This window comes from Dermacentor albipictus, chromosome 10 (assembly GCF_038994185.2).
Source record: "Dermacentor albipictus isolate Rhodes 1998 colony chromosome 10, USDA_Dalb.pri_finalv2, whole genome shotgun sequence".
Classification (NCBI taxonomy): Eukaryota; Metazoa; Arthropoda; class Arachnida; order Ixodida; family Ixodidae; genus Dermacentor; species Dermacentor albipictus.
The window spans coordinates 90,108,179-90,121,389 of NC_091830.1; the positions used below are offsets into that span (position 1 = coordinate 90,108,179).

Genomic DNA, 13,211 nt, shown 5'->3' on the forward strand with positions numbered 1-13,211 from the left:
TGTATCAGATAGGTCATATTCAGTCGATAAGCTCGATCCCTTCATTTCCATTGGTGAGTGTTTACCGATACTAGAAATGGAGTACTTTTTGAAGATGTGCTTCCGAAACTCATTGCGTGCTCAAATGATTTGGAACACTTGAAATTTATTGCGCCTTTTATTATAGCACCGGTCAATGGGAAGCGACTCGTGGGTAAGTACTGGACATTTGTTCTCAAGAATTACACAACCTATAATATCATAAGAACCAACAAACGCGACCCTCGAGATCCTCGTTTGTTACATAACGAGCGTCTCGAATCCGGCAACGTTGATGTCTTCAGGTGGCATGTGTGGGTTTACTGACTGGTTGCCTTCACACAAAACGATCACGTTCTCCTGATGCCTGTGGCAGAAAGGATGTTCCAAATCCGCCGGAAAGGTACGTGAGAGGTGGCACTGGCTAACACTCCCAGGGCTCTATTAGAAAACATAAATACTCAAGAAAGTGGACGCAGAAACGGCGTCGCGGTAGCTCAATTGCTAGAGCATCGCACGCGAAATGTGAAGTTTGTGAGACTGTTCTCCATCTGCGGCAAGTTGTTTTTTCATCCACTTTCATTTCCATTAATTAAACGTTTCTTTAATTCATTTATTCAGCACTAGTAATTTCACCTATGTTGGCCTTGCTGTCAGTGTTTGTAGGCTTCTTATGATCAATAAAAATCGGGCCCCTGGGGCAACCCCCCTTCTTGTTTACAACCTTTAATAGTTTTTTCGGCGTGGCGATATTGTACAAGTTGCCTGACCTTTTCCCAGCAGCAATACACGGCCGTTCTTCAATGAAAAACTAAATTCTTATTGGTGATCAGATGGCAATATTTTTATCCTGGAAGTTCCTCCAAAGCAGCAAGGTTCAAGTAGCTATCGCGAGGAGTTTTTCTAGTCAGCTAATACACAGCTATAAGAGAGGAGTTAACGGACCATATGCCGTACTAAAAATTGCGCATGACCTTCCACGTACCAAGAGTGCGTCTGGAACGTAATTTTCCAGTGAGAAACCAGGCAAGAATATGTAAATATTATGGATGACATAAAAGCGCAAGATGTGTAGTTCGTCTCTTCTTCAACCTGTGGGTCGTATGTTGTGCTCGTGCTGACTCAGCTCACTAATCAACACCAGTCGAGAGGGTTGGTTCTGACAAGAGGGATAAGTGCGCACCTTGCCAGGGCACAACTCAATTGTTTCATTTTTTTCTTCTTTTGCCAATCATATAACCTCCAGTTTGGCATTGCCTGCTTATTCTCCAGACCTCACTCTTATGGGTATTTATTTGTAGGGTGCTATCGAAGGACGCATGTACCAGAACACCGCTCACACATTGCAGGAGCTATAAGCTGCAATTACCCCGTTCACTGCGAAGATAACGCCGCAACCTTCCACTGAGTGTTTAACAATCTACATCATCGTGTCGTGTTCATATCGCTGGTGCAGCGTTTCTTGAAGTGATCGCTACATTGGCGTAGTTGAAGCTTGTAATTTTAAGGCTACCATTTCCATTGAACAGTTACTTTCCAGAGAGCCTCTACTTGATATAATAAATTAGTGAAATACACCCCGATTGCAAAAAACAGCGTCTTCCAGTGTATTTTATCGTGAAACTAGCGCGTTTGTTTTACCTCAATCGCGCTGGCGCTCACTGGGAATCACTGAGAAACACCAGTCAGAACGCTCCATAGGAGGTCTCACTGGACGCGGGGCTGGATTCACTGCTATGACGCTGGGGCCCACTGGTTCTCACGGGAGTTTGCTGACTCGTTCTCGAAACTGCGCTGTTTGCACTGGTGCCAGTACGCAAGGGGTAAAGCCACCATTGAATATCAAATGCAATATACAATTTCATCGATAGATACTAGTCTGTTGTCCTAAATATCGCTATATATTCGGGGTCATAAATGTCCACTTCATGTCGCAGCTTTGGAATAAAGGTGTTTGAGCTGCCCTGTTTAGGCATGCATATCTTACACTGAAGTTTACTTTCGTTTTGTTTGCATTTCCCTTTTGACTGGACGGATAACTATAATCTTGAAGGACATCACGGAACCCAAGATGGCACCTCGTTTTTTTTAGTTTGTGCGCAGCGGATGAAGGTGAGTCGCCGCCGTTGTCGCGGTGTTGCGGAGTCGACAGGATAGCCAGGAGTCGTTCAGACGCGTTCAAATGAAGCCCCAGGAAGCTCGCCGTTGATTGAAATTGTCGCAGGGATAACAAAGCTGAGGGAACTCCTGCGCTTGCGGTTCCTCTAGTGTACTAATTACAATAATTAAAAGGTCCTGCGGCTCATATACACACATTTTAGGATTCTCCTGGTACCCGTGCCAAGATCGTTAATTTCGCCTAAGCTTAGGCCCAGCGTACCAACCGAGTCCGTCTACATGCTATCGGCCCGTATGGCCTCGGGAATCAACCAGTGTAACAAGGATGAATCATTCTGTATTTCAACTTTCGCATCCGTCGTTCCAAATTAAACTGTTTTAGAGCGCAGCTCTTTGGCGTCCGTTCCTGGGTTTGGCGTCGTCGTCGGCGTTGTCGTCGGCCTCGTAACCAGCTCCGCCCCCCTTTCATCCCCACAGCGCTAGCAGCTACCGACTGATACCGCTGGATGCCGCTGACGCCGCTAGAGAGTCAAGATAACGTGACTGCATAGAACACCGTCGCCGCCATGCAGAAAGAGGAGGAAAGGGTCCCCCCCCCCCTGTTCTTGTGTGGCGGATAGGGTGTTCTTCAGTTGCCGACGCGCCGGTTATTTCACGTAGGCCCTCGCACGTCGACGAATACGTGACCACCTTCCCACGGCTAGACCTGGTTCTTAGCGCTGCGGAAGCGAGGGTATCATATTGTTTGTGTCGGCATCGGCGGCGTTGTCCCTGAAACCAACTCCGCAGCTGGGGTTGACTCACTATCGGCGTCAGCGGCATCAGTCAGTCGCTGCTATCTCTTCCCTCCTCCCTTTATCGTGTTGTCCGCTTGCTGCGCGCGCTTCTGCCCCCATCGTTTGCCGCTGGGTGTACACGCCGCCCCCTCCCCCCTCTTCCTGCGAGTCTCCGGTTGTCAAAGCGCCGGCTCGAACTTAATTCCTTTCTTCGCTCCTCCTCCAATGCAACCCCTGTGCGGTGGCAATCAGAGAGCCAGATCGGTGGCGGCGGATCTGTATATGTGCACCGCCCGAGCCGAAATTGCCGCTGCCGTTCGCCCTGTGCGGTGGCAATCAGAGAGCCAGATCGGTGGCGGCGGATCTGTATATGTGCACCGCCCGAGCCGAAATTGCCGCTGCCGTTCGCCACTGCGAAATTATCTGCCAGTTCTTTCTGAGCCATGAGCGAGACGACCGCTGGAAGTCCTCCGTCTGCTGCTGCTGCTGCTGCTGCTGCTGCTAAACGAGCTGCCAGAGCAGAGGCCCAGCGCCGTCGCCGTCAGAATCCAGAGGTGCGTGCCGCCGAAGCAGAAGCTTACCGTCGCCGCCGTCGAGATGATCCAGGAGTACGCGTCGCCGAAGCAGAGGCTAAGCGCCGCCACCGAGAAGACCCTGCCGTTCGCGCCGCCGAAGCGGAGGCTCATCGCCGCCGTCGAGAGCAACCAGCAGTAAGCGAGGCTGAAGCAGAAGCTCATCGCCGCCGCCGAGAAGACCCTGCCCTTCGCACCGCCGAAGCGGAGGCTCATCGCCGCCGTCGAGAGCAACCAGCAGTAAGCGAGGCTGAAGCAGAAGCTCATCGCCGTCGCAGAGAAGACTCTACCGTTCGCGCGGCCGAGGCCGAGGCCAAACGCAAACAAAGGCTCGCATTTGCTGCGCTCAAATTTCGCATTAGGAAGTAACGTAATCGTCGGTAATTTTTTTTTCTTGTCTACAGTGTCCGCACATGAAGCGATGAGTGCCCGCGGGTCGCGCTATAAGCATACGTATGGCGCAGAAGGCTGCCAGCCCTAGCCTACGCTTTTCCGACGAAGATATGTGACTAGACAGGCGCGTTAATTGAAACGGACCACTGAAGTAAGAAATGGTTCCATATGCCGTGCGAGAAGAATAGGGAACGGCTATCCAGATTGGCGCTAACATCCCATACAATATCCCGGGTCGGCGGTTCATTTAGAACTCGTTTTGAAGCTAAAATACGAATCGCCAAAGAAAATCAGTGTTGTGGCACTTCCAAGCATACAATTGAATACGGACCACAAACGTTTCTTACCGATACAGGCGTAAGGTTTAGTTGCGGTCGATAGCACTTCGACCGTATCTGTACGGCGAGTATCTGTGCAAAACTAAAGCTGCGATATGCCAAATTATTCATACCTTGGCATCTCCTAGAGTGGCGAAGTGATAAGGTTCCGGTTTTGGGATCTGTAGCTCTGGCGATGAACTCCTGTGGTTAACTCTTTTTGTACTTTTTGTTCTCATTTTTATTCCACTAAACTCTCTCTCTTCCTTTCCTTAATAAAAACTTTATATACGGTGGCCAGATAGCGCGCATTCTCGCTCTGGAGCTACGTTACGCAGAAGTACCCAGCACCTGACGGTATGCCGAGCCTATCCAGTGCCCCGGCATCCAGCGCGCGACACGGGCCCATATTCCAGCATGGCATTTGACAATGCGTACTGGCTTTTCCAATAGGGACACAACACAGTAAAAGCGAGATGGACAGGTGACACGATAAGGGACCGGAATTACCCTCCTGTTACTTTGTTCGTAAAAGAGACGCCATATTTCGAATTGCCTATCACCAAGAGAAAGTCCACCTTCCCGCATTTATTTTTAGTTTTTCTTTTATAGACGCACAGGCGCAAGTTTTTGCTGCGTGAATAAAACAAGGTGTACATGCGATTTCATTTATCGCGCCAGTAATATCAGCCTTTTCGAATGATTTTTATTTTTATTTTATTTATTTTGATACATACTGCCGGCCTGAGTGTCAGGCCTTGGGCAGGAGTGGGTATATATGAAACAATACAGAATAAAGGAATACATTGGTACAAAAATTGCTTATCAGCACCATGCTAACATTGCGCGTAACAGCACTTGGGACTGCGCATAAGAAAGAAGAAATGATCCAGCTCAAGACAAGGATTACGCTATGTACCACACGCAATTAAAAAAAATCATATCACAGTTAAAAATGATCACCCTTTATATTAAGCCCGATTCACAAAGATCCTGCTATTGTCAATTGCAAAGATCATTTAAGATTACATGTGATCGCATTGGCTCTAATAAATGCGTTATGCAATTTTTAACAAACAGGTCATGGGCAAGTATGGGGTAAGGATTTATATCACTCGAGTTTCTACTTTTCCTATTTTTCTAAGTTCATAACTGACCCATCCCGCCGATAAGCGGGAGTGGGGGGGAGTGCTGCTGATTCCTTTCACGATGCGAGCGCAAGAAAGGGGAATGCATTTGAAGGGGGGGGGGGCTGTTGCAACCCGGATATTTTTTGTTCTCAATCTGTAATACATATGATCGGGGCCAGGCACATTTGTTTAATTAGTTCTGGTAGGTTTTATGCGAAGCATACTAGCCGCACAACCACGCTCTTCTTTGCTGCGCCGCGCGCGGCCGCGTAGCTACCACACGACGTCATAACAGCTGCAAAAGCGGAGGCTCAACTCTGGCACTCGCCTGAGGTCGCACAGCCGGTGCTGCAGCCTAACTCCCGTTCCTCCCGCTAGGGCATTGGCGTCATAACAGCTGTGTAAAAGAGCGGCGCGCTCTCGTCGAGGCCAGTTGTATAGCGCGATGGCGGGAAAGGAAAGGGCCGCTCGTCAGAGCGCAAAGCGCAAGTTACAAAGAGCCACGGAAACGGCCGAAGAACGAGAAGTTCGGCTTGCCAAGCGACGTGCACAGTACGCCGCTAAACAGCAGCTTTCCTCCACAGAGTCCGAGGTAAAGGACGAAGTTGCGAGTGTATCTGGGGTACATCTACTCGCTCGGAGCGAATAAGCAGAGTAACGCATGAGTTGTTTCTTCGTCTAGCCGAACCAAATATAGCCAAGCAACAGAAGTTCACCAGGCTAAACAGTGGTTCAACAACTAAAATAAAGGCTAGTATGCTTCGCATCCTGAGCTTAACCTTAGCTAAGCCACACCCATTTTTGTCTTCTAAGCATCCATTGGAAGGCAGTGCTTTTGTGCTTATTCGGGAGTTTGTCCCTATGAGGTGGATGTTTCCTGCTCAATGAATCCTGAAGTTAGGTGTCAATTTTAAAATATTGAATAAATCACATCGTAATTTTTTTGTTTAGTGCATGCATTGCATTTTCTAAGCTGAAAACGAGCCGTGGTGACCACATGTTAACACATAATTTAACGCAAGCACCACGGTCAAGGCATCGAGCATTAAATTCATTTACGAAATACATTGGAGGCATAATTAACCGATTCTGAAACGCCTGCGTCCCACATTTCTAAACTAACGCCAATGAAATCTTTACGCAGACGGTTTTAAATTATGTTACAACATACATTAGCGCTCCAATGAACTATTTCGGAACGTATGCGTCATACAGCCTTAAATGTAACACCAACTCAATCTTTAGGGAGGTCTGAAGGATGACTACAACCAAACCGCCACAAGTCCTCGCTTTCTATTTCTGACCAGGCATAATTTTATTACTACTTCACTTGAAGTTTGCGTTTGCGAAATGTCCTAAGGTCAAGTACAACAAAAGTTCGTTCTTCGATTTCCTCAATAAGTGACCTGCACAGAACGATTAATGGTGCAAGGAAGGTCCTCAACTTCAGGTGTATCGACGTGAAAAGACAGAGATGGGCTACGTGCTGCATGCGATTGAAATGTTATTCGAAATGAGAAAAAAGCAGTTAATCAGCTAAACATAGCAGATGTAGCTAAATGTGAACTCTTCGCTGTCGCATCCACACAATTTACGCTGGTAGTTTCGTTTCTGTGCTGCTTTATACGAGCTCTTTGATATCGCTCGCATTTTCATAGCATTACTTAAATTACCAGAGATGTAACAGTCACATCTTTATTCTTTATGCACGGCTTACTCTTGTCAGAACCTGGACCCAAAAACTATGGTGGTAAGTGACTCTTCCGGTTGCTTTTACGCCGTTTTCTCAGCAAAAAAATCGTAACACGTATTGCAAGTCAGTGAGTCTTCGTAATTTAGTCATCGATAAAAGGAAAAGTTACTCACGCCTCAAAATTTAGCACTCCGTTCCTTTATCCTTCATGTATTAGGAATGTCAGTGGTCCTCCGAGAGGCAAGCTGTGTAGTCCTGTGTGTACTCTTTAGTAATTTAATTTGCTCAGCATATTGCTTCTACACAGACCGTCACCACAGAATGTCATATACGGAACTCAAATGATAACCTTCTGGCTTCAAGGTGCGAACATCCTGAGTGGAAGCAATGCCTTGCTAGCTTCAGCGCACCTCAAACTGCAAAGCGCTTTTTCGAAGAACAAACCGGTTAAGTGGCGTAACTTTGGCAACTAAATTCAATTACTCGAGTGCTTGTGGGCACAGCACGAAACAGAATTTGACCCATGATGTAGTCGGCATTTTTAAACTGATAATATTCGCTGTGAAAACAGCGACTCAAAAGGATCAGGAACGTTTCTGGAAGCCAATAAATAGCGAGAAATAAAGGTAACAGTAATGTACGGGAAAGCTTTCCCGAATTTCTCCATAATTGGGCAAATTTTCACTGACGCAGATTATTGCTTGATCGGGCCTTTGCAGTATAGTCTACAACGTCCAAAAGATACCATCATATTCGACGGTAAACTCATATCCAGGAACGCATAAGGTTGCATGGTTGCGTCGCGGTGAGACAGCGCAAGTCGCTCCATATAGGCAATCAGTCACTGTGTATTGGCTAATGGCTCGAACAAAGATTAGCCCGAAACCAATTCAGACAGATGAAGAGTTACACCACAACGGAGATATTGCAGTTATTACTTTAAGCGAGTTCCAGCGCAGTTCTTTGTGCTACAGGGCTGAAGGCCCATATGTGGTGTGTGGTGGAGTGGTCAGTATGAAATGTCACATATTAAACACCCAGCAAGGCAGTAGCAGTGTGAGCCATGAATTTGCTTCGGAATGTTACTATCAGGAGTTGTAAAAGTTGGTTTGTGTGATACCTCATTGGAAGAGACATCTTCACTGAGTGAAGAGGTCTTTGCAGCGATCACCGTACTATGGAGCGACCGCATTTTTTTATTCTGACTTTGTGCTCTTACGCCTCCACGCAATTGCAGTCTAGGTAGCGCTGCTGATTGTCTGAGGTCGTGACGGAAGGGCCCAAATCAACAAACATTTCTATTATACACGAATGCTGCTGTCCTAGATCAGCGATAGGGCATGAAATGCGAAAACACTCGTGTACTTGTGTTTAGGTGCACGTTAAAAAACGCTCAAATTCTGAATTCCTGTTCTAAATTTCCGTAGCCCCCGACTATGGCGTGCTTCATAATCAGAGAGGCCTTTTGGCATGTAAAATCCCATAATTTTTTTTTAGATTCGTGTTAATGCTACAAAATAGAATCGTCGTTCCATACGAAGGAAGATTTTTTGCAAAAGGTTGATGCAGCAATCAGCATACAAGTATGCAGGTTATTGCACATTTGAATATGAATAACCCATTTTTAGATGTAGTTTCTAGAACTTCTAGCTTATTCTTGAAGCGGTATGAGCCTTGGAATAGAAGATGAAGAAGCGCAGGAGTCTGGGTTCAGGAGAAGAGAAGAGGGAAGTGAGAATAAAATGTAGACAAGATGGACGCCAGTTCCACAGCAATGCTTTACGTTTACTGTGTCCTTTAAGTAGGAACGCTACATTATTTTGGCGCAGCCGACAGCGAACTCCAACATGTGGGTGAGATTTTTCCTTGAGGAGACCTCCGCGGACAAGATCATCTTTTAGAGATACCAAGCTGAAGATGAACCAGCGGTGGAACTACCTCGCGAACTCAACTCGGCAGAACTCATGAACCTGGTTTTAGAGAAGGCTTCCATGGACCCTGATGAACTGCGTCGGAAGGGTGCTGTGAACGTGAACTTGCCTCTGGTGATCTTCGACGAATTAGTTCTTCAACCGATGCGTCGGAAGGACTCTGGATCACAGTCGTCGACGGAAGAGGTGAGCCTCGTTTTGAAAGCACTTCGGCTACAACAAGAACAGATTTCGCAACAAAACCAGCTGGTGACATCGCTTATAAGCTCTTTAAACGCTGAGAAGCCAGTGACTAAATTTGTAGAACCTGATGCATTCGACGGCATGTCATCAAGTCCAGAAGGTTGGCTTGAATTCTATGAATATGCCGCTGGAAAGAACAACTGGCACTCTAATGAGGACAAGATTACTAACATGCGTAGTTACTTAAGCGGTGTTGCACGGAAGTGGTATGATTTGCACATTATTTAAGAGGCTGGCAACTCTTGGAATCAGTGGAAAGAAAAATTCTTGACGACATTCCGAAGCAACCCAGTGCAAAGGTGGGACGCCGCGCTTAATTTCAAATTCAAGCAAGGCTCCCTCGTAGAGTATTTCTTTGACAAATGCCGCCTTTTAAAGCTGGCCGAGCCTATGCTTCCTCCGTCTGCCGTAGTAGCACTAATAATGCACGGACTGCACGCGCAAGTCCTGAAGCAAGTGCAACTACGGTCACCTAAAACTATGGACGGGCTCCTGGAGTGCCTTCACGACATATAATTTACTTCAGAAGAAAATATAAACGCTAGCTCAAGCGGTCACTTCACACGGTCCGGCACGGATTGGTCAAGCCGTAATCAGCGAGAACCGCACCGCCTTGCAGGCGGCACAGAGAGCTTGGGTTGGCGGGCTCCCAGAGGTCGAGTGCATACCATCGACAGCGACCCTGTTCCCCTACTTTCGGACGCTGAAGAGGCTCCGACGACAAAAAACTGATAAACAAGGGTGATCAGTCCGACCCGATGACCACAACTGAGACTGTTTATTTAACTTGCTCTAGCCTACTTCACATCCCTGTGAAAGTGGGAAACAGACACATGATGGCTTTGGTTGACAGCGGTGCTTCTGTGTCTATAATAAATGCCAAGCTGGTAGATGCAAGTCACCTGCATAGTGGAAGAGTACTACGGGTGCAAGGCTACGATGGAAAAGTGACAATGCATAATCAGTGGGCCTCAGTAAACATCGAGTTCCAAAGTCATGAAATAGCGAGTGAAGTACTGGTGATTGAGGGGGTGACGTATGACTTTCTGCTATCCAGACCAGATATAAAGAAACTAAAAATCAACGTATACTGGGACGATGCGGTTTGAGTGGAAGGACTATCAAGGCAAGAGACACAGCCGGATAGAAAGGATAACCTGCGAGTTGTCAATTGCGCGGAGGATATTGCAACGACCTATCCTGAACTAGTATGCATAGGAAGCTATCCACCGGCGATGACGTCACACAAGGTGCCTTTCGAACTCACCGACAAGACCGTCATCCGAAAATCACCTTACAACATGTCAAGAGAGCGCAAGATATGGTTGAAGAAGGAATTGCAGGAGATGCTAGACGCCAATATAATCCGGCCTTCGGTGTCACCCTTCGCCTCTCCCATAACTATTGCGCCGAAAGAAGATGGAACTTTCAGACTGTGCACAGATTACAGGGTTCTCAACCGACAGACAGAACTTATACCATTTCCCATGCCGAAGATAGACACGATTATAGATGAGACAGGTGGTTGCCGATGTTTTTCACGTATTGACTTGTGCAAAGGTTTCTGGCAGATCCCGCTAACCGAAGAAACAAAAATGTACACTGCTTTTATCACGCCCTTCGACCTGTACGAGTATAACCGGCTTCCTTTCGGCTGGAAAAACTCACCAGCATGGTTCCAGAAGATTATGAACGAAGTCCTGAAGCCTTTCCTAGGTGTCTTTTGTAACGTGTACATAGACGATATTATCGTCTTCTCCAAAACAGAGACGGAGCATCAGGCACACCTGTCCCAGGTATTAAATGCCTTGAGCTTGGCACACCTCAAGGTTAATTTTAAGAAAAGTGCGTTCTTTCAAAGAAAAGTGGTGTTTCTTGGAAGAGTCTTTGATGGGACTACCAAAAGCACGAAACAAGAGTCCGTCGAGAGGATTTCCCAACTGGTAAAACCATATGACGTACACTCATTGCGTGTATTTTTGGGATTAGCAGGACATTTCAGGCCCTTCATAAAAGACTTTGCCATCAAAACAAGATGCCTCACGCGCCTAACACAGAAAGAAGTTCCATTTGAGTGGAATGAGGAATGTGAGAGAGTCTACCGTGATCTGGTGCACAGAATATCTGCTGACCCTATTCTACGCATACCAGATTTCACTTTACCCTTTGAACTGAATACCGACGCCTCACACTATGGGACAGGTGCAGTCTTGTACCAGAAATGTCCAGAAGCATCCGGCCGAGAAAAGCGACACGTAGTAGGTTACTACAGCTACACCCTCAAGCCACCTGAAGTCAACTACACCACTACTGAAAAGGAAGCTCTTGCAGTCCTCAAAGCAATTCAGTACTTCCGTACGTACCTAGAAGGTGCGAAGTTTACTTTGTTCACTGATCACCAAGCCCTCACTCATCTCTTGAATATGACCCAACCTAAGGGACGTATCGCCAGATGGGTGAACTATTTGCAGCAGTTCGATTTCACCATCTCCCACAGACCTGGACCCCTTTTGACTGATGCAGATGCATTGTCTAGACTGATGATACAGGCCAACAACGAACAATCGGCAGAAATCAATGAAATTAAATTGTGGGAAGGCACTGAACAATTGATTTTTAGGGAAGGTCGCTATCAAGTCCCGCCAACGCTGGTTTCCTGGGTGCGTTATTTGTACCACGATAGCCCAGAATCTGGAGGACAGGACGGATTTTGGCGCACCTACAACAAGCTAGTCAAGAGATTTACGTGGCCTCACATGAAAGACGACGTCAATCGATACGTTCGTTCATGCCACATTTGTCAAATCAACAAAGTGAAATATAAGCAGCCTACGGACGCCATGATAATACCTTGCCACTCAAACGTGCCTTTTGAAGTTATACACCTGGATTTCGCCGAACTAAATAAGAAACGAGAAGGAGTCCGAAAAACGCAAGCTTTTCTTCTGGCCATAGATGAATGCACCAGGATGGTCGCGGCACGGGCAGGAAAAGAAGATGCGAATAGTGTCATCGCCCTTCTCGAACGGGATATGTTTAGGACAACCAAGACAATTGTATGTGACAACGGTCCAGCGTTCAAGAGCGAAAAGCTAGCAAGATGGGCTCGAGACCATAATATATCAATCCAGTTCTGTGCGCCATACCATCCCGCAGCGAATGGGCTTGCAGAGCGTGCTATACGAGATGTTAAACAATACATCAGGATGTACGATAGTTTCCCTGGTGGTTGGAAATGCTCTTTAGAAGCAGCTGTAAGACATCACAATCGCTCCTACACCAGCGGCTTGGGATGCAGCCCGCAATTCGCTTCTTCAGGAGAAACCCCTATTCTTCAGGCGGACCGTGAACTTGGGCTGTTAGAAAATCTCCAGATCGTCGAGGAAAGGAAACAGAAATCGCAGGAGGAGAGGTACCGTAAACGAATGAAAAAAAATTTTGACAAGAGACATTGCTCAGATATTCCAGACATTCAAGTCACCGACCTCATTCTAGTGAGGAAAGGAGTAAGAGAATCCAATGCCAAATTTTATGGTCCTTACTCTGTGACAAAGACGGCCACTCAGAAAGGAATATTGAAGACTGTGTGGTACATTGGCGAACGTGGCTCAGTTGAATGTGCTTCGATTGGAAACGTTTTCAAGTATTACCCCAGGAGGGGTTAGCAAAAGAAACCTGGAAGGGTGAAGCGGTATGAGCCTTGGAATAGAAGATGAAGAAGCGCAGGAGTCTGGGTTCAGGAGAAGAGAAGAGGGAAGTGAGAATAAAATGTAGACAAGATGAACGCCAGTTCCACAGCAATGCTTTACGTTTACTGTGTCCTTTAAGTAGGAACGCTACAATTCTTTTAGTGCTTGTTCTTCTGAGTACATTCTTTGAATACCGCCTTCTTTTTATGATGGTAAAGGAACAGTGAAGCACAGTGCGCAATAGTTGGGGCCTCATAGCGTAAACTATTTCAATCTCTTTTTATTCCAATACCAAGCCCAATGTTGGATGCTAGGGTTCTCATTGGGGTTG

At 46.7% G+C, this 13,211-nt stretch overlaps 1 protein-coding gene across 7 annotated transcripts in view; it reads left to right on the plus strand.

Moving 5' to 3' along the window:
* Positions 1-13,211, plus strand: part of LOC135910206 (uncharacterized) — a 170,427-nt gene that overhangs the window by 105,107 nt on the left and 52,109 nt on the right. For 6 of the 7 annotated variants that reach the window (XR_010566941.1, XR_011509216.1, XR_011509218.1 and 3 more), the window contains 3 exons: positions 167-193; positions 5,275-5,292; positions 7,051-7,074. Coding sequence is in view for 3 of the 7 variants with exons in the window: in XM_070528130.1 (XP_070384231.1) it covers positions 167-193; positions 5,275-5,292; positions 7,051-7,074 (69 nt within the window). In the remaining 4 variants the exon portion in view is untranslated. The remainder of the gene's footprint in view (positions 1-166; positions 194-5,274; positions 5,293-7,050; positions 7,075-13,211) is intronic. The other variant, XR_011509217.1, reaches the window with a different exon arrangement.